Source organism: Ictalurus furcatus, chromosome 27, assembly GCF_023375685.1.
Source record: "Ictalurus furcatus strain D&B chromosome 27, Billie_1.0, whole genome shotgun sequence".
NCBI classification, from domain to species: Eukaryota; Metazoa; Chordata; class Actinopteri; order Siluriformes; family Ictaluridae; genus Ictalurus; species Ictalurus furcatus.
Window position 1 is genome coordinate 15,372,420 of NC_071281.1, and position 18,832 is coordinate 15,391,251.

Consider the following 18,832-nt stretch of genomic DNA (forward strand, 5'->3'; position numbering starts at 1 on the left):
TTTTTTTTTACAGTGACAGACGAGGAGATGAGGAGATGATCAGTTCTGGCAGTTCAAGACCATTAGACCGTTATCAGTATCACCGATCCGTTTGCCCCTTCCCATAAAATTACATTTATCTTATACATTTTTTTAAATCACATATGTGATACAGAAGGTTCATTTCCAGTAGATTTGAGTCACAAACCAACCAATCAACCATAACATTAAAACCAGTTACAGGTGAAGTGAATAACATTGATTATCTGATTACAGTGGTACCTGGGAAGAGGTGGGATACACAGTATTAGGCAGCAAGTGAAGAGTCAGTTCTCAAAGTTGACGTATTGAAAGCAGGAGAAATGGGCAAGCGTAAGGATCTGACTAACTTTGACAAGAGCCAAATTGTGATGGTTAGACGACCGGGTCAGAGCACCTCGAAAATAGCGGGTCTTGTGGGGTGTTCCTGGTATGCAGGGGTTAGTACCTAGCAAAAGTGGTGTAGCATTTTATTGTCACTTCTTAAGAAAAAAGCGATAGAAGTTGATTGAATTGCTCTTGGTACAAGTCATGAGATAATAGTTCTTTCTTAGCATGTGAAAGTTAAAACGTAAATGACGGCGTTAGCTAGCTAAATCGTTCATCGTGACTAAAAGCGTCTTTATCTTTAGGCCTCCTTAAAATCGCTTAAAACGGTTAGACACGCCGTCAATAAAAGAAAATCATCACAAAAATCACAATAAAACCTCCAGAGTGGGAGACGCTGCAAGTAAGTAAGTAAGTAAGTACGGCGAATATGCGGTCAAGGTTAATTTAATCTCTTCTCCATATTTTTCTAGCTCGCTAAGCTGCTCTCAGGTTTGTTTCGATTCAGCAGGGGTGTGGTGTATCTCGGGTGTTATTCTGACATGTACGTCAGTCAAAGCGGTTCAACGTGATGTCATTCTGACTTCCTGTTTCAGAAGGAAATCCGTCAGCATACAGAATCAAATCACAGCTAAGAAGCCATTTCATAGGGACTTTTTAAATGTCACGTAGAGGGACATGGTGTCACTGCAGGCCGTCTCGGTGCCTCACGGTTATTCCCCTGGAGCTCCGGTTTCACATTCTCACCATGTTTCATTCAGATACGCATCCATGCTTCTTACCTCTTACCTCCAACTAGCTGGATTGATGAGTGTAAAGTGCTAGAGAGCTGGAGAGATGAAGAAAGTGTGTTAAATGCTAAGCTAAGCAGTGCTGTAGCCATCTGAAACCCCTGCCAAGTCATAGAGACGTGTGTGTTTGTGTGTGTGTGTGCGGATATGATGGAGAGAGTGTCTTCAGGGAGCCAAGCTAGCCGATGCTCTACTCGTGTGCATGTGCGTATGTTGGAAAGTCCTCTCAAGAGAACTGTGCACTGTGCTTACTGGTGCTCTACTGTGTGCGTGTGCGTGTGTGTGTGTGTGTGTGTGTGTGTGTGTGTGTGCGTTTATATCATGGTGAGAACCAAATGTTCCCACAGGGAGAGGACTATCTGACAGTTTTGACCTTGCGTGAAGATTTGTGTTGGTGCCTTCAAGGAAAATGTTTTTATTTTAATTTTAAATTGGTTAAGTAAAATGAAAATAAATGAATAAATAAATATATAAAATAAATAAAAGAGCAGAAACATTTCCTTTTTGCTGCTCGGGTTCGGGTTCGAGTTAGCTTTAGGTGTAGGTTGTGTATGTGTGCACATGTTGGAAAGGGCCTCTAGAGAGCTGTGCTAGCTGATACCAGCACTCTGTCTGTGAGTTTGTGAGTGTGTGAGAGTGAGAGAGAGAGAGAGCGAGAGATGGAAAGGGCCTCGCTAGGGGGCTTGGGTTGCCAGTGTTCTGTCGTCTACGGGTCATTAATAGCTGCTGCCATGTTTAATGGGTTCAGGAAACACTGCTACACATCATGTCCTGTTTCATTAATCAGATTGTGCTCGTCTCTCTCTCTCTTTCGCTCTGTCTCTCTGTCCTTCTGTTTTGCTCTCTTTTTCTCTCTCTCTCTCTGTCTGTCTCTGTCTTTCTGTCTCTCTCTCTCTTTCTGTCTCTCTCTCTCCGTCTCTCTGTCTCTTTCTCTTTCTGTCTCTCTCTCTCCGTCTCTCTCTGTCTCACTCTGTTTCTGTCTCTCTCTCCGTCTCTCTCTGTCTCTCTCTCTGTCTCACTCTGTTTCTGTCTCTCTCTTTCTGTCTCTCTCTCTCTCTCTCTCCAAAGTTCTTCTCAGCAGACTATAACTCCACATTAGCCCACAGCTCCAGTCCTAATTATGGAGCGTAATCTTTCTCCTGCAGCCCATGACACTCTAATCTATATTAGGTTAACTAGCACACAGCGTATGTCACCGTTGTATGTACGTTCATCATACATTCATCATGCAATCATCATACGTTCATCATGCGTTCATCATGCAATCATCATACATTCATCATGCAATCATCATACGTTCATCATACATTCATCATGCAATCATCATACGTTCATCATGCGTTCATCATATGTTCATCATGCGTTCATCATGCGTTGATCATGAAATCATCATATGTTCATCATATGTTCATATGTTCATCATACGTTCATCATACGTTCATCATGCGTTCATCATATGTTCATCATGCGTTCATCATGCGTTGATCATGAAATCATCATATGTTCATCTTACGTTCATCATGCGTTCATCATACGTTCATCATGCGTTCATCATACGTTCATCATGCATTGATCATGAAATCATCATATGTTCATCATGCCTTCATCATCAGTGCCTTCTGTGGGAGAGAGGTGTGAACCGTAGTCTGTTGTGTAATGGATGTGTACGTTATTAGAAGGCTCAGCTCTGTTACATTTCATAAGAATATCAATAACCACCCGTCATTAGCCCACATCCCACAGGCAGGTGTGTATACTGTAGTAGTTTTGCTAAGGGTCTCTTTTACATGTTTTTTTTTTTGGGGGGGGGGGGTTGAATGATAATGTTTATAGCTCTAACTGAACACGCAGACTCCTGTAATGATATGACAGATGTGTAATAGCATTTCTCCACGGTTTATTCATTTCTGATGGACTTCGGAGGATTCGAAAGTGAAAGCAAGAGTTTATCGTGAAACTTGGATGAACCCAAGTTCTCTCTCTCGCTCTCGCACGTTGTCTCTCTATCACTCTCTCTGTTTCTCTCTCTTTATCTGTCTGTCTCTCACTCTCTGTTTCTGTCTCTGTTTCTTCTCTGTCACTCTGTTTCTCTCTTTTTATCTCTGTCTCTCACTCTGTTTGTGTGTCTCTCTCTCGCTTTGTCTCTCTATCACTCTGTCTGTTTCTCTTTCTCTGTCTCTCACTCTGTTTCTGTCTCTCTCTCTCTGTTTCTCTCTCGCTCTCACTCTCTGTCTCTTGCTTAATCTCTCTATCACTGTTTCTCTCTCTCTCACTCGCTCTTTCTCTGTTTCCCCCCCCCCTCCTCTATCTAGTTCTCTCTCTCTCTCTCTCTAACTATTCAGTTTTTGAGACAACCCCGCCCCTTTTAGCCAAACCCCTCCCCCTGTCAGAGCACAGCTACTTCATCTCATTTGCATATTAACTGTTTGGTTGCCATGGAGCCTGTGCCATTTAGGCCACGTGACTGTGTCAGCATGTGTCTCTTCCCCCTGCTGCTCACTGCCAGCACATTACTGCCACACAAACACACACACTCTCTCTCTCACACACACACACTCTGTATGTGTTTCACTGTCCGATCTCTTCCCCCCCCCTTTTGCTGAACACATTACTTTCTTTCCTTTTTTAAACTTTTTATTTAAGATATTTATCATTTATTTGAACACACATGACTGCTGTTGTGATCGTTTCAGTGTGCTTTTCTTAGACACAGACATGTTGTGTGTTGATTACAACATTATTCTGTATTTAAAATGGGATTGAAGTCATTCTAGATACGATTGACATTTTTTTTTCTTTGCTTCTGCCACTAGGTGGTGGAGGAATTATGTTTTCGGGGTGTCCGTGCATCCATCCATCCGTCCGTCCATCCATCCATCCACGCGTCTGTCCGCTATATACAGCGCAGTATATCACAAGAACGAGACAGTGAATGTTTGTAGGATTTATATCAAGAGCTATCAAGGTCAAACGTCTGAAATAGTTATTCTTCAATAACTTCCTTCCTGTTTGAAGTCTAATTTAATGGTATTTCAACCAAGCATATTAGTAAGAAGAAGGAATACCCTTGTAGGCAGTGGAGGCATCACCATCCATCATCCCCAGTCCTTCTTGTTTGGGTGTAGCTCTAACTCTTAACATCATTACACTCCCACATTTCTCTATAGAGCGTACTGTACGAGTGACCCGTTATCTCCGTCCTAAATATGCTCCTGCAAAAATGATTTAAAAAAAAAAAAAAAAAAGCATATCTTTTAATAACCAGCCGAGATTGATTGAACCGTCATGACGTACGTCTGAATTTGGTACTATTTCTGACTACACACACACACACACACACACACAAAAAAAAAGACGCTAGTATCCACCAAGACCACTCATCTGTGATTGATTCACTGATAAATGACCTACTTGTGTATAAGCAGACTGATTCCATGGCAATCACGTCATCTGTTCTGGTCCTACGCTGAATCTCAAACGCTGGTGTCTTGTGACAAAAGAGTTTTACTAGAATTCATTCTGACGAGTAACGGTTTCGGGTCATTTGGGAGCGTGTATAAAGTGCTACTGAGATTTATAAACACCTCTTACGGTGCTCTTCCACTGCACGGTACAGCTCGACTCGCTTTTTGGAGGCGTTCCACTGTGGATAGTACCCGGTACTGTTTTAGTACCGCTTGGGTCGAGGTTCCGAGTGAGCCGAGCCGGTACCAAACGTGATTCTCCTTAACGAGTGGTTCTGTATTGTTCCTGAATAAACGTGTCATTTAATACATCCTTTTCGGGTTTCCTCAAAGCATGAGGTTTCCTTCGCCAGTCCAAAGACGTGCGTTGTAGGTTGATTGGCGTTTCCAAATTGTTAAAGTGTGTGTGTGTGTGTGAGATCGTGCCCTGCGATGGATTGGCGCCCCGTCCAGGGTATCCCCTGCCTTATGTACCCGAGCTCCCTGGGATAAGCTCCAGGATCCCCCGTGACCCTGTGTAGGATATGCGGTACGGAACATGGATGGACAGATAGACGATGCACGAGGGTGTCTCAGAAAAGTGCGTTGCAGATGATCACGATAACGATATTATATCGTCAGATCACCCAGCCCTCATCTTATCGTAACTAACACGGACATGCGGCAGATTCCCCCCACAAGCACCTGGTGTTTATTTTGGACAAGTGCTGTGTGTGTATTAAAAATACACTGCATGTTTTTCCAGGACACCAAACATCCGGTCAGAGGTTGGTCCGATGGACAGAGTAGAGAGAGTGAGAGAGAGACACAGAGACACGGCTGGCCAATTGTGCACAGCAACAGATGAGCTACAGTAATGTACAGTAATGATAGATGAAGGGATGGAGGGGTGATATTTAGTAATGACCCCGTTTTGTTTTCAATGCATACATGCATTCTGAGCAGGACAAACCAATAACTAAACAATAGGATAGATTTATAAGACGTAATAAGATGCAATCCGGTATGTTTAGGGTTAATTTGTGAACGTTAATGCCATAACGGTGATGCTAGCCCCCTCTGCTGGCCCACGCGCTCTCAGAGAGAGAGAGAGAGAGAGAGAGAGAGAGAGAGACTGAGAGACTGTATTTTTAACGACATCTCTAATATTCACGCTGATGCATTTTGATGCGTCGCCTTTTTCGCGTTGCTCCGTTTTCCGCGCGCGCCGCAGCTCGCCCCAAAGGACAGGAACGACGGAAAAGGAGAAGGAAGAAAAAAAAAGAGGGACGTGCATAAGAAAAAAAAACCCGTTTCTTTGTGTGTTTATTTTTTTTGTTGTTGTTGTTCTTATCCGAGATGTGAAAAAAAGGAGGAAGAAGTGGCGGAGTGTAAAAGTGTAGGCCGTGTGTGAGGGCGAAGAAGAAGAAAAAAATAGAGAGAGAGAGAGATAACTGATAGAGAAAAAGGGAGCAGCGCGAGACGGAGCGGAGCCGCACGCGACAGAATGAAAGAGTGGCGGATGAGTGCCGCGGCGTTAGTAGTGTCGTTGTTATTCCTCTCTTTTAATTCCTTCGCTTCCTCGTTTTTCGGCGGTTGTAAAGAAGTGTGACTGCACGAACGAAGGCCGGCTAGGAGAGGAGGAGGAGGAGGAGGAGGAGGTGGTGAAGGGAGAGAGAGAGAGGGGGAGGGAGCGAGCGCGTGTAGCGGAGAGACAAAAAACCCGGCGGAAGGACACGAGTTTTTTTTGTGTGTGTGTGTGCGCGCGCGCGTGTGTGAGGCGCCTGGAAGACAGAGGAAGGAAAAAAGGGAGGAAAGACAACAAGATGTCGGCGGTGAAAAGACCGAGAGGACGGGTGAGTGAGTGCTTGTATATGATACTGATAAACAGATAGAGATATAGAGGGAGAGCGGTGAGCTCCCGCTGCAGGCTCGCTCGACGGCCGCCATCTTGCGCTAAACTGTTACCGCCGCGCGCGCCTGCATGGGGTTAGCATGGCGCCTCGTAAATGTAGCATTAGCGCTAGCATTAGCACAAGCGCGGTTAGCCTTAGCCAGGCCTCGGGGTGGCAGGCTAGGGTGCTCGGGGTGAGTTTTGCTTTCATCCTTGCCCCCCCCTCCCCCCTTTCATCACTTCTTCTGTTCTCCCCCCTCCCCTTTCTCTCTCTCTCTCTCTCTCTTTTCTTTCTTTCTGTCTTTCTTTCTCCGTGTGTTTCTGTTAGCTAACATGCTAATGTAGTGTGAGCGTACAGAGCGGTGTGTCATTCATCAGAGAGTCTCGCGTGCACTTACAGTCTCGTGTCTTATAAAGCTTTATAAAGGGGTTTCATTTGTTTTTTTTCCTCCTGTATCCCCCTTTCACAGGCCGCAGGAGGAGGAGGAGAGAGGTTGAAAATCACTGCAGTGCTGGCAGCCTGTAATTTCAGTTATTTATAGATGTATTACACAGCTGCAGTGCTCCCACTTTGGTGCATTCTCTCTATCCCCTTTTTCATTTTCCAGTTCACTCCCTCCTTCCTCCCCCTCTCCCTCCCTCCGTCCCTCCGCTGTTGTTTCATATCCCATTTTATCCTTTCTTTCCTGCAAAAAAATTCCCTAAAATGGATTAGTCTGTCTCTCTCTCTCTCTCTGTGTCACGTGACTCTCTGTATGCAGGCCATGTTTATCCTCTACATACTTAGTGTTTATTTCCTCTCCTCCTCCCCCCCTCTTATTGTTTCTCTGCTTCTAGATAATTCCCTTTATTTTAACACGCAGGAGTAAAAGTGCGAATCAGAATCGGGCCTCAGCTCGGATGGGTGTGTGTGTTTATAGGTGCTCCCCTGGTCTCTTTTCCCTTCTCTAATATGTGGATCTGTGTGTGTGTGTGTGTGTAATGAAATAAAGGCAGTCATGTATAATTCACGTTATGATCGTGTAGCAGGCCGAGGCACGCTGCCGACTGTATTATTCATGCCGGAACGGCTGACGTGCCGTCTGTCTGTCTATTTTATCTTTCTTTCTTTTCTTTTTAATTTTTTTTTCCACCTCCCCCCCCCCCGTCTCACCCCCTCAACCCTTAAACGAGGTAGCGTTGACGAATGTAAAAAGCGAGCATGTCGTCCTCGGCACGTTTTTGTATCGCTCTTGTTCTCCCTCGTGGGCTTCAAAAAGATGTCCTGGTAATGTCCTGGCATCTGTTCACACACACATTTCCTTGGATCACGTAAAGGTGGAAGGACACGTCACCGCTCTCGTGGGCCGTGTTCCCACTCGAATTAATCCTGCTTAAATGCTCGTAAATGTGTTTGTGTGTAGAAGAAGCTGTCGAGTGAACAGTGGAAAGCAAATTCGAACCAGTATTTTAATTCAGTTACCCCGACCCCCCCCCCCCGAAAACGCTTGATATGATTATATGAAATCGATATCCTTATCCATTTCCTCACCTCAGGAGTTTTGTAACAGGTTCAGTGACTCCGCCGATCTTCAGGCTAATAAGTACCTGATTGGCTCGTCGGGTTATTGTTTTACCTGGTGGTGTTTTATTTCTATTTCATTACCTGCTTAAATAAGTTATTTACGTAAACCTCACTGGAGCTATATAGATACATTTCTATACGTTGTTTTTAAGTTTTATTTCTCCGTTCTGATTGGCTGACAGACGTTCAGAGGCGTGCGGTTATTTTTCCGTAAAACGCCCAGCTAAAGTAGCTCCAGTCAGGTCTTGACCACGTTACAGCTTCGCCAGGTGAACTGAAATAACGGGAAAGTTATTTAGCGTTCTGTCCATCACGGCGCACGCAAGCGTTTAACAACAAACCAAATGACGGACAGTTTAGAGTTTCCAGAAATAAGAAAGAAATAATTAATGGCGGGTCGTTGGATTATTAGAAATATAACACACACCTGAGCTGTTAATACCTGTAGGCGAAATTGAGCTGTGGATATGCAGTTGTTGTGGGGAGAGAGAGAGAGCGCAAGAGAGCACGTGTGATTGCAATAATGAGAGAAAAGCCTGTGAACAAGTTTCAGTATTTATTTATTGTATTTTCTGCAGTAATAAAAAACCCCAAAAAACGAAAATATGAACAAGTAGGCTTATCGATATTTATTTGTTTGTTTGTTTGTTATATTTTTATATTATCAGCTTGAAACGGAAAGAAAACAAACGACTCTCTTTCTCTCCAGTAACTGCATCTCGGTGGCTCGAGCCTCGGTTACTAGCTCTGTAATAACGTGGAATTACAGCGGAGGCTTGAGATGGGATGCGTAATAAATTCGTTCCACACACGAGAGCGTCTCAAGGACAAAAACCTGACACATGTCTTGAAACGAAGGCTGTTTTCACATGTAGTTCATTTTAAAAGAACCAAACCCGGTTCACTGAAAGTGGACCGGAAAGGGAACCGGCCGAAGCCGAAAGTGGCCTCGGTCTTTTTGGTGTCCACGATATAGTGGACTCAAAAGAGAACCCGGTTCTTTTTTTTCTTTTTTTTTTGGTCTTCTTCCGGAAATGATATGATCACAGACCACCACTTCATAAGACCTCAGAATCGCCTTGGAACCCTTTAGTGTTGTTAGGGTTTCACGGTGTTTAATCGGATGATCACGACACCGTTTGCTTTTTCCAAAGGCAGATTAAAATACATTTCAGCCGGTCGCAAACTTTCTGTTGTTCCGTTTTTGTTTTGTTCGGAGTCGTTCATCAGCGTGACACCCGCGGTAAATTTTTGACCTGTGCCCGGACAGCGATTAAAAAACGCCCGCAGGAAGAGCAGAGAGTTTCTGACGGGTCGCGTTTTTCTACGAACCCGGACGTGTACCTCACGCGATCACGTTCGAGGAGGCGCTGGAGTAGAGAACGCTGAGACGCTGGTTCTTATTTCAGTTTGGGACGAGCCACTTTCAATGTTTAAAGAGAAATAAATAAATAAATCGCAAAGCATACACAAGAAGCGTCCATTTTACATTTTCTGACTCGGGAAGTGTTTAATGTCTGGGGGAGGGGCACCGAGACTAAATACGGCAAGTAGCAGCAGACAAATTATTATTTATATATATATATATGTATATGTATATGTATATAATTCCTCCGATGTGAAGCATCATCTGCAGAGAAAAATCAGACACGTGACCCCCACCAAAAAAAAGTTAGATAATTCGGCCTGTAATTTTCTTCGAGGAGGACTGAGGGAAAAACGCTGATGCGGCCGATCCGGATGGAAGTAAAACGGCGAGGCGCATCTTTAAAATGATCGATCACCCCAGGACCTCGTACGTTTAATCTCGTCTGAATTGGGCTTTTGTCTGTGTTTAATCTGCTACTGATGTAAACGCTCGCAGAAAAACACTAACAAATCCGCTATCTAATTTTGGCTAAGCGCTGCTGCAAATTGCCTTGCTAGCATGCTAGTTTATTATTTATTATTATTATTATTATTATTTTTTTTTTGGTCTTTGAGCACACCTTTCCTCGCAGCTATGATCTCTTTCAGTTTATGAAAACAATTAAATAAATACTGACGATTTAATAGAAAAGTAACTGAGGAAAAATGGGAAGATAATTATATATTCGATGTAGATGTGATCTTTGTTGTCCTTTTTTTTTGTTATAATTATATACACACACACACACACACACACTCATACATGTTTGGGTTGGTGCGAAGAGATTTGACCTTTTAATTCTCATCTCTGGCTTGCATGTTTTTAAATGGAGGCTTAACACAGCGATACGGTAAAGCGGTAATATTTTTAGCGTTATCATTCTGGGAAAATCTTACGTGCGCATGTGTGTACACGTTATTCCTGTTCAGCGACATGCCCAGGCTTAACGTACGTGTGTGTGTGTGTGTGTGTGTGTGTTCCAGAGCGAACAAGCTTTATTATATAGCCTGGAGAGTCTGAGGGGGGAAAAAGACATGGAGGATTTCCCTTGTTTTGAACTGGAGTGTGTGGGTGGCATCGCCAAGCTTTCATAGGAAGAGAAAGGAGGTGAAGGAAATGGGAAGGGAAAGTATTGTGAAAGGAAGGGCAGGGAATGGGAAATGAAATATAGAGAAAGGGATGAGGAAGGGAAGGAAACAAGAAGAGATGGAAGTAGGAAAGGAATGTGAAAGTATGGAAAGGAAGTATAGAGGAAGGGAAGAGGATGGTAAGGGCAGGGAATAGGAAAGGGAGGCGTAGAGGAAGGGGAATAGGAAAGGAAGGAGAGGGAAGAGGATGGGAAGGAAATGGGAAAAGAGAAATATGAAAGGAAGTATAAAGGAAGGGAAGATGATGGTAAGGGCAGGGAATAGGAAAGGGAGGCGTAGAGGAAGGGGAATAGGAAAGGAAGGAGAGGGAAGAGGATGGGAAGGAAATAGGAAAAGAGAAATATGAAAGGAAGTATAAAGGAAGGGAAGATGATGGTAAGGGCAGGGAATAGGAAAGGGAGGCGTAGAGGAAGGGGAAAAGGAAAGGAAGGAGAGGGAAGAGGATGGGAAGGAAATAGGAAAAGAGAAATATGAAAGGAAGTATAAAGGAAGGGAGGATGATGGTAAGGGCAGGGAATAGGAAAGGGAGGTGTAGAGGAAGGGAAATAAGAGCGCATACCTCCGCTGCCCGAATGAGCGAGGTCCTGGGTTTAAACTCCTCCACAGCGGGACGGTGTCACACCCTGGAGTTTTACTATCAGAGTGAAGTCGAGTCTTGAACAGAGACGAAGTGTAAATCCTGTGGCGTGAGAATTTTTCCTCGGGCCGTGCGAGCTCGAGCGCTGCGACGAGAGCCTGTCGCTCCGACTGCGCGGAGGAAAATAAACGTGTTGCAGGAGTTCCATTTGCGGTATGACGTATAAAGCGTACCTGATTGGGACTGTTCTTTTTGTTCTGCTGTACATCAGCCTACCTGTGTCAGATTCCCGTACGGTGTGTGTGTGTGTGTGTGTGTGTGTGTGTGTGTGTGTGTGTGTGTGTGTGTGTGTGTGTGTGTGTGTGTGTGTGTGTGTGTGTGAACCCAGCTCATGTACATTACAGCAGGCTTTTTGCTGAATTTGATTACTGAAATGAACACCATGTTCTTCTCGGCTCTTTTAAGGCTGGAGCACTGTTAAGGCTGGACGATATGACTACTTAATACCGATATCGTAATAAATTACATCACAGTACACCTTTTTTATTGGAAGCAGAAGATTTGGTGCTAATGCTTTGTACTGTTTTAAATACACCCCCCCCTTTTTTTTTCCTTTCAGTGCAGACATTAAAATATTATAATGATAGTATCATAGTTCCCTTCCTTCTCTTCCTGGTTGCTTTCCATACTCTTGCCTTCCCTTCCGCTGTACTTCCTTTCCTTCCTCTTCCCTTCCGCTGTACTTCCTTTCCTTCCTCTTCCCTTCCTATTTCCTTCCTCTATACCTCCCTTTCCTATTCCCTGCCCTTACCATCATATTCCCTTCCTCTATACTCCCTTTCCTATTTCCTTCCTCTTCCCTTCCTATTTCCTTCCTCTATACCTCCCTTTCCTATTCCCTGCCCTTACCATCATATTCCCTTCCTCTATACTCCCTTTCCTATTTCCTTCCTCTTCCCTTCCAATTTCCTTCTCTTATTTCCCTTCCTCTATACCTTCCTCTATACTTCCTTTCACATTCCTTTCCTTTCCTATTTCCTTCCCAACCTCTTCCCTTTCTACTTCCTTCTTTTCTTGTTTCCTTCCCTTCCTCTATACCTCCCTTTCCTATTCCCTGCCCTTGCTGTCCTCCCCCCTTCCTCTGTACTTCCTTTCTGTCCTTTTGTATTTCTTTCCTTTCTTATTTCATTCCTTCCCCCTCCTTCCTTTCCTATTTCCTTCTCTTATTTCCCTTCTTCTACACTTCCCTTTCCTATCCTCCGCCCTTAACACACTCTTCCCGTCCTCTATACTTCCTTTCACAGTTCTTTCCTTTCCTATTTCCTTCCTCTTCCCTTCCAATTTCCTTCTCTTATTTCCCTTCCTCTATACCTTCCTCTATACTTCCTTTCACAGTTCTTTCCTTTCCTATTTCCTTCCTCTTCCCTTCCAATTTCCTTCTCTTATTTCCCTTCCTCTATACCTTCCTCTATACTTCCTTTCACAGTTCTTTCCTTTCCTATTTCCTTCCTCTTCCCTTCCAATTTCCTTCTCTTATTTCCCTTCCTCTATACCTTCCTCTATACTTCCTTTCACAGTTCTTTCCCTTCCTATTTCCTTCCCTTCTCTTCCTATGAAAGATAAACGACGCAGGACATAGTTTCTTTGTCTTGCATTGTGTTTAAAAAGTTGTATAAGGGCGAGTATACTCTCAGTAACCGTCACCGTTTGAATATTACATGTAACCTGCATTTAAATGAAGTTTTCTTTAACAGCATGCTGTGTTCAGGATGCATGTAAACGCATTCACTCAATCTCCTTTTCTCTCTCTCTCTCTCTCTCTCTGTCTGTTTTCCCCCCTTTCTCTCAAGCCTCCGAAAAACACTAATGGTTCAAGCAACCAGGCCCGGCTGCTCAGCCCACCGATGAAGAGCAGCTCCTCTTCTTCCTCCTCCTCCTCTTCCTCGTCTTCCTCGTCTTCGTCCTCGCACTCGTCCTCCTCAGAGAAGCGTGTCCCCAAGCGGCAGCAGCAGATGGAGGTGTTGTCGCTGGAAGACAAGCAGCAGAAGGCCAACCGCATCATCTCTGAGGCCATCGCCAGGGCACGCGAGCGGGGCGAGAAGAACATCCCGCGCGTCATGAGCCCCGAGAGTTTCCCCAGCTCCTCCCAGCTACACAAGCACAGAGCGGGATCCTCGAAATCCAGAGCGAAGAAGGGCTGCAAAAGCGCTCGCATCATCAAGTCTCCCAGAGAAAAGCAGAAGAGTCTGATCAAGTAAGAGCTGCTCCTCGTCGTGTTTTTACTCTAAATCTACAGCGTCTGTATCCATTCCTTTCGCCCGAAGGTCCGTCTCGGTGCTCTTTCACGTAACTCTGAATTAGATACTTTGGATTCGTGTGCTTTCCGTCTCTTTTTGTTCGAAGGCTACGTCCACGTTAATACGGGTAGATCTGAAAACTGCGTTTTTTTTTGTTGTCAAACGCTCGCGTCCCAATACCGCACGTGTGTAAATACGTATTTCCGTCCCATGTTTAGTTAAAAATGCAATCTGAAGGTTGCACGAGGTGACGTTAATCTGTAACAACTCTGTCAAACTGGATATGGGGCGCAACAGCCGCGGTGCAACGTCGTCCTCCATGTTGTATGTTTTGAGTGGAATGGGTGACATGACGGTGTCACGTGGCTAAAAACACTTCATCGCTTTTTGAATAGCTCCGTTTTCTCGGTCCAACACGAAAATGGCGGTTTATCCGCTCAAAATTTATCCGCTCGGGAGGGCGTCTTCAGAAAAGGCCCAAAACGTTGAGAAAGAGATGTTTTTAAATTTATCTGGATTCATGTGGAAGTAGCGCAAATCTGCAGAACTCATGGTATTATTGTAGCGCTAGAGCTCTGGGCGGCAAAATGAGAAATATGCTAAAACGAACAGTGTGTTCGATTCACACTACGCCGGACGAGTCGGTTCACTTTGCGCAGGACGAGTCGGTTCACTTTGCGGGATGAGTCGATTCACTTTGCGGGACACGTCGGTTCAGTTTGCGCGGGGGCGAGTCGGTTCACTTTGTGCGGGACGAGTTTGGTTCACTTTGCGCGGGACGAGTCGGTTCACTTTGCGCGGGACGAGTCGGTTCACTTTGCGCGGGACGAGGGGACGAGTCGGTTCACTTTGCATAAGACGAGGGGACGAGTCGGTTCACTTGGTACCAGACTGGTCGATTCACTTCCCACGGGACAAGTCGCTTCAGAGTCAAATCACTTTCCATGCGGTCAAACCGACCTAGAGTTCTCGGACGTTCTCAAAGCTGTTCTTTCGGTTCTAAGCGAGCGTGACTCCCAATAGAACCACAACCAAGAGCAAGAACTCACCAGGGTTCAATTAAGGGACTAAGCCTCTGTGTACATGAAAGCATCGTGACTGAATTTTGCATTCTCCTTCTTATTTGAGTCAAACTGCTGACATTTCTGAGTCCTTGTTTTGGAAGGTAGCTTTTTCTCCCCTTTCATCTATTCATGCTGTTAGGTCTGTAGCGAGTTTTAACCAAATCCGCTGAATAACAGGAAACTCGTACACAGCTGTTTAGGTTTTGCGTGGGTAATTGATAGGAAGCGAAGGCTGTCTGGGGTCAAATCAGAGATTAAGGCTTTGTATTTGGCGTATGGTCGTACAGCAGGCCTGTTTAAGAGTCGTTCTGTTATTGGGAGCAAAGTCCAGGTCTATTTACTGTCTGCTAACATGCTGCCTGGTATCTGTTAGAAAAGAGAAGCACATCTGTGTGAGAGGGAACATGAATTATAGCTTCAGAACTCAATAGATGGTGAATGAGTTTCATTTTCATTTCATTTCATTTCATTTCATTTGTTCCCCCCCGAACCCGTGCATGGAGACTTTAGGAAGTGATTCGAGTGATTCCCTCAACAGATTTTTAGAATTTAAAACCATAAACCTGTCCGAAGGTTCACGCTGCACATTTCATCAGGTTTCATTTCTGTCACGCACCTGAGACGCGAACCTGTCCGTGCACCTGAAATAAGTCTTTCCTTATTTCCTGTCCTTTCCTTTCCTTTTTACATCCTCTCCTCATTCTTTCTCGTTCTTGGCTCTTTTAATTCCTTTCATTTTCTTTTTTATATCCTCACCTTACTCTTTCTCTTTCTTTACTCTTTCCCTTTCCTTTCCCTTTTTATATCCTCACTTTACTTTCCCTTCCAGTCTCTCTCTCTCCCTCTCTCTCTCTCTCTCTCTCTCTCTCTCTCTCTCTCTATTTATTTATTTATTTATTTATTTATTTATTTAAATCAGCGACGACATGCCTTCCGTACGTCTAAGTCGACAGGGGTTATGAGATCCGAGATCATCTCCAGAACGTCGATCACGTCCACGATCTCGCCTGCACGTAAGCCGAAGCTGTTAAAACGAGAGCCGTAGTCCGTACGTGGCTGGACGAGATGAGCGTAAAGGTTGTGGGAGAAGACGACGACGACGTTCCTTGTCCCTGTGAAAGTCTACCAGATCGTACTGACGGCTGCATCAGGAAGCGTCTCTCCGCTGCAGTTGGAGCTTCTTTACCGTCACTATTACAGGAAGGACGAAATCTGACCGTAGATCAGCACTAAGCACCGACATCATTCACACGCTGGCGCTCCGGTCCGAGACGCACCTGTTAGGAGGAACATCGAACCCGCGCGCCGCTCTCTAATTACTACCATTATACTCATTTTACCGTTAATGATTTTTGAAGGATCCGTGCCACCAAAGAACAGGCTTTCTTCCTCTGCTTTTTTTTCCCCCCGCCGTGTAATACGAGCGTTATCCGCGCAGCAGTGTAAGTAGAAGAATCGAGTTTGACACAAATGGTTTAGATTTGTATTAGCACTGCTCTGAAAGCTCGTGCCGAAAAGTCTGAAAAGCACTTATCATTTACTTCATCTGGAGGCTCTTTGTGATATTAAAGTAGCGTTTATACGGCATGATAGTGCCTGTCCGTTATCTCGGAAGGGAAACGGAAAGAAAACGTTTTAGCCGTGTTCTCGAGGCGATACCTTTTAAACTTTTTGTGCGAAATTGTGTTCGTTTCCCGCAGTAACGGCTTTCTTTGATTACCGATTTGGATCGGATCGAACCGTCGCCTGTTAACATCAGCTTAGCCAATGCCATTCCGAGGAGACGGATGTTCACGCGGTCTACGTGAGCCTGTTGGTTCATCGCGTTTTCATTTGTTTTTTTTGTTTTTTTTTGAGTTCGTACTTTTAGTAAATACTGCTTTTAAACCTAAGGCCAGAATTGTTTAGTTGGGACGACTGCTGAACGTCTTAACAGCTTTTTTTTTTTTAAACGTCGCTGTGCGTGAATTCGACGGAACGTCGATGGACGGAGATGTTTTGGATTCGAAGTGTGTGAAGAATGCCTCAGAACCGTTACAAATGTACGGCGAGCTAGTTAGCTAGATAAGCTCATTGATACAGATTAGGATATTTCTGACTAGCATCTTTATTTTCTCTCATCTGGGTTATGTTTAAAGGTTAGTTATAGTGGGTTTTTTTAAATTTATATTTTTGCACATACTTCCTTTCCTGATTCCGGAAAGATCTTCCGCACCATATTTATATAAACCGTCCTAGCGTCAGCCAGGTCGCATCGGGGCCGGCGCGCGTAGCTCAGCCGTGGGGGGCATTCGTAATGAGTCACTAAGGACTATAATAAGGTGTTTTTTGGTTTTTTTTTCTTTCTTACGTTAAACCTACGAATTAAAACCCGATATCCCGGACACTAAATCCGCTCGACCCAGCCACCCGGTTTTGCTCTGAGAGCCGTCTATAAAACCGATCGCTCTCGTATCCGAGACGATGCTAGCGTCCTGCGCCGTATCACAAGGCCAAGTATGAACATATTCAGCATTCCAGCGCATGGAGGAAAAGGCAGCGGGTGTGAAATTTCTGCACGGGCTTGCCAGCCACGGTAAACAAATTAGCTGTGTGACTGACCCAAATACTTCAGCTGCAAGCTGCACAAAAGCCGAGCAGGATGCATGTTCTGGTTGCACAAGACAGCTGCTTATTTTTAGATAGATGTGTTGTGTGTTTTTTTTTTGTTTTGTTTTGTTTTTTTTTTTACTTTTTTTTTTTTTTTTTTAATTTACTCCCCCAAGACTAGGTGTAAGAAAAGCCTCCAAGCTTGTTCTGCGCTCGATTTGCACAGACGTGGAAGCTGTTCAATTAAAGAAAGTGAAACACTGAGGAAATGTACAAGAGTAGAGCGCAAGGTCATACTAGGTTTTTTTTTTTTTTTTTTTTTTTTTAAACCTGCCGTTTAAAAGCATAACCAACAGGATGTCGTAATCCAATTTCCTCTTGCAGGAGCACTGCGCTGTACGATCGATGGTTTAGAGCTCGAGTTGAACGTTCGTTATTTTTCAGATTTTCCTTGAACGCCGGAGTTAGTCATCCGTTTGGACTCGGACGTCAGGCTGTATAACCAGGGGAACAGACTAACTCGGGAGTGTTCAAGCATCGACGTCTTATACACGAGCGCCAGTCTTTATACACTTATTATGCAACGGAGCTCAACAGTGAGGTTCAGGAAGTAAAAGTCTTTTTTTTTTTTTTTTTTTTTTTTTTGTTTTAACCGTAGGGAATTTTATTTTTAGCTTGACTTGCCCTTAGATACAAGATGGAAGCTGCAATTCGTTCTGATTTCAAGATTACTTGAATAAAAAACGATCGGACTTGGTACAACGCTACTTTTTTCATTTCAGATACTCATGTCAAAAACTTAAGAATCTGGCCGATATCAAGGTTTTTTTTTATCATTATTTCTTTTCTTTTCTTAAAAACGACTAAGCTTTCGAAGGATTTTTAAGTACTAAACACGTAGCTAAAAACACGACGCCGACAAACCCGCAGCTTTCGCGCATTCGTTACGGGATCGGATCTGTGAGGAGTTCATCCTTTATTTTTTATTTTTTTTCCCCCTCCTCTGAAATCCGATCCACCGTTTTATTTATTTATCTATTTATTTATTTTTAAATTATTTATTTATTTATTAATTTGATTATTTATTTATTTATTTATTTTTTTGCTGGAGTCAGACATCTTTTTTTGGGGGGGGGGAGAAACAAGTCACAAAGCGAGACCGACCAATCAAAGATGTTGCTGTAACCATGCAAATGGAGCACTTGAATCGACATGCCCTCTTGCATTGTGGGATTTGGTCCAGCACTTGTTGGAAATATCTCCTTAGAAACACTAGGAGGAGGATAATAATAATAATAATAATAATAATAACAACGATGTACAGTAAGTGTGGTGAAAATACACGACACCATACGCTAATAGAAATGTGAGACTTTTCCCAGGTTTTTGCTTTGAAAGAATTTCCCTAAGGTCACGATTCATCGCGTAGCGCAGGGAAAGCGACTCGGTGACATCAATCTCAGTGCATTATGGGAAATGTATATTTTCCTGAGCTCGTGGAACACGTCGTAGTTGTGTAGTTCTACCATTGAAACTCTGGGGGAATTTGTCCTACGTGTTGCAACGAAGATGGTTTCCTCACGGCTGGCGTCATTCCAGCTCATCTTCCGTGGTTTAAACGAGACCTTGTGCAGTCAGGGAACACGCTATCAGCACCTCCTCAACCCACAGCTGTGCTTTTGGCACAAGAACACACCGCCAGCCGTTACCGG

At 44.1% G+C, this 18,832-nt stretch overlaps 1 protein-coding gene across 6 annotated transcripts in view; it reads left to right on the forward strand.

The window, feature by feature from the left end:
- chd9 (chromodomain helicase DNA binding protein 9) overlaps positions 1-18,832 on the forward strand; it is a 78,799-nt gene that overhangs the window by 25,432 nt on the left and 34,535 nt on the right. For 5 of the 6 annotated variants that reach the window (XM_053617337.1, XM_053617339.1, XM_053617340.1 and 2 more), the window contains one exon: positions 13,021-13,424. In XM_053617337.1, coding sequence (XP_053473312.1) covers positions 13,021-13,424 — 404 coding nt within the window. Of the gene's footprint in view, positions 1-3,724; positions 6,436-13,020; positions 13,425-18,832 lie in introns of those variants that run through there. The other variant, XM_053617341.1, reaches the window with a different exon arrangement.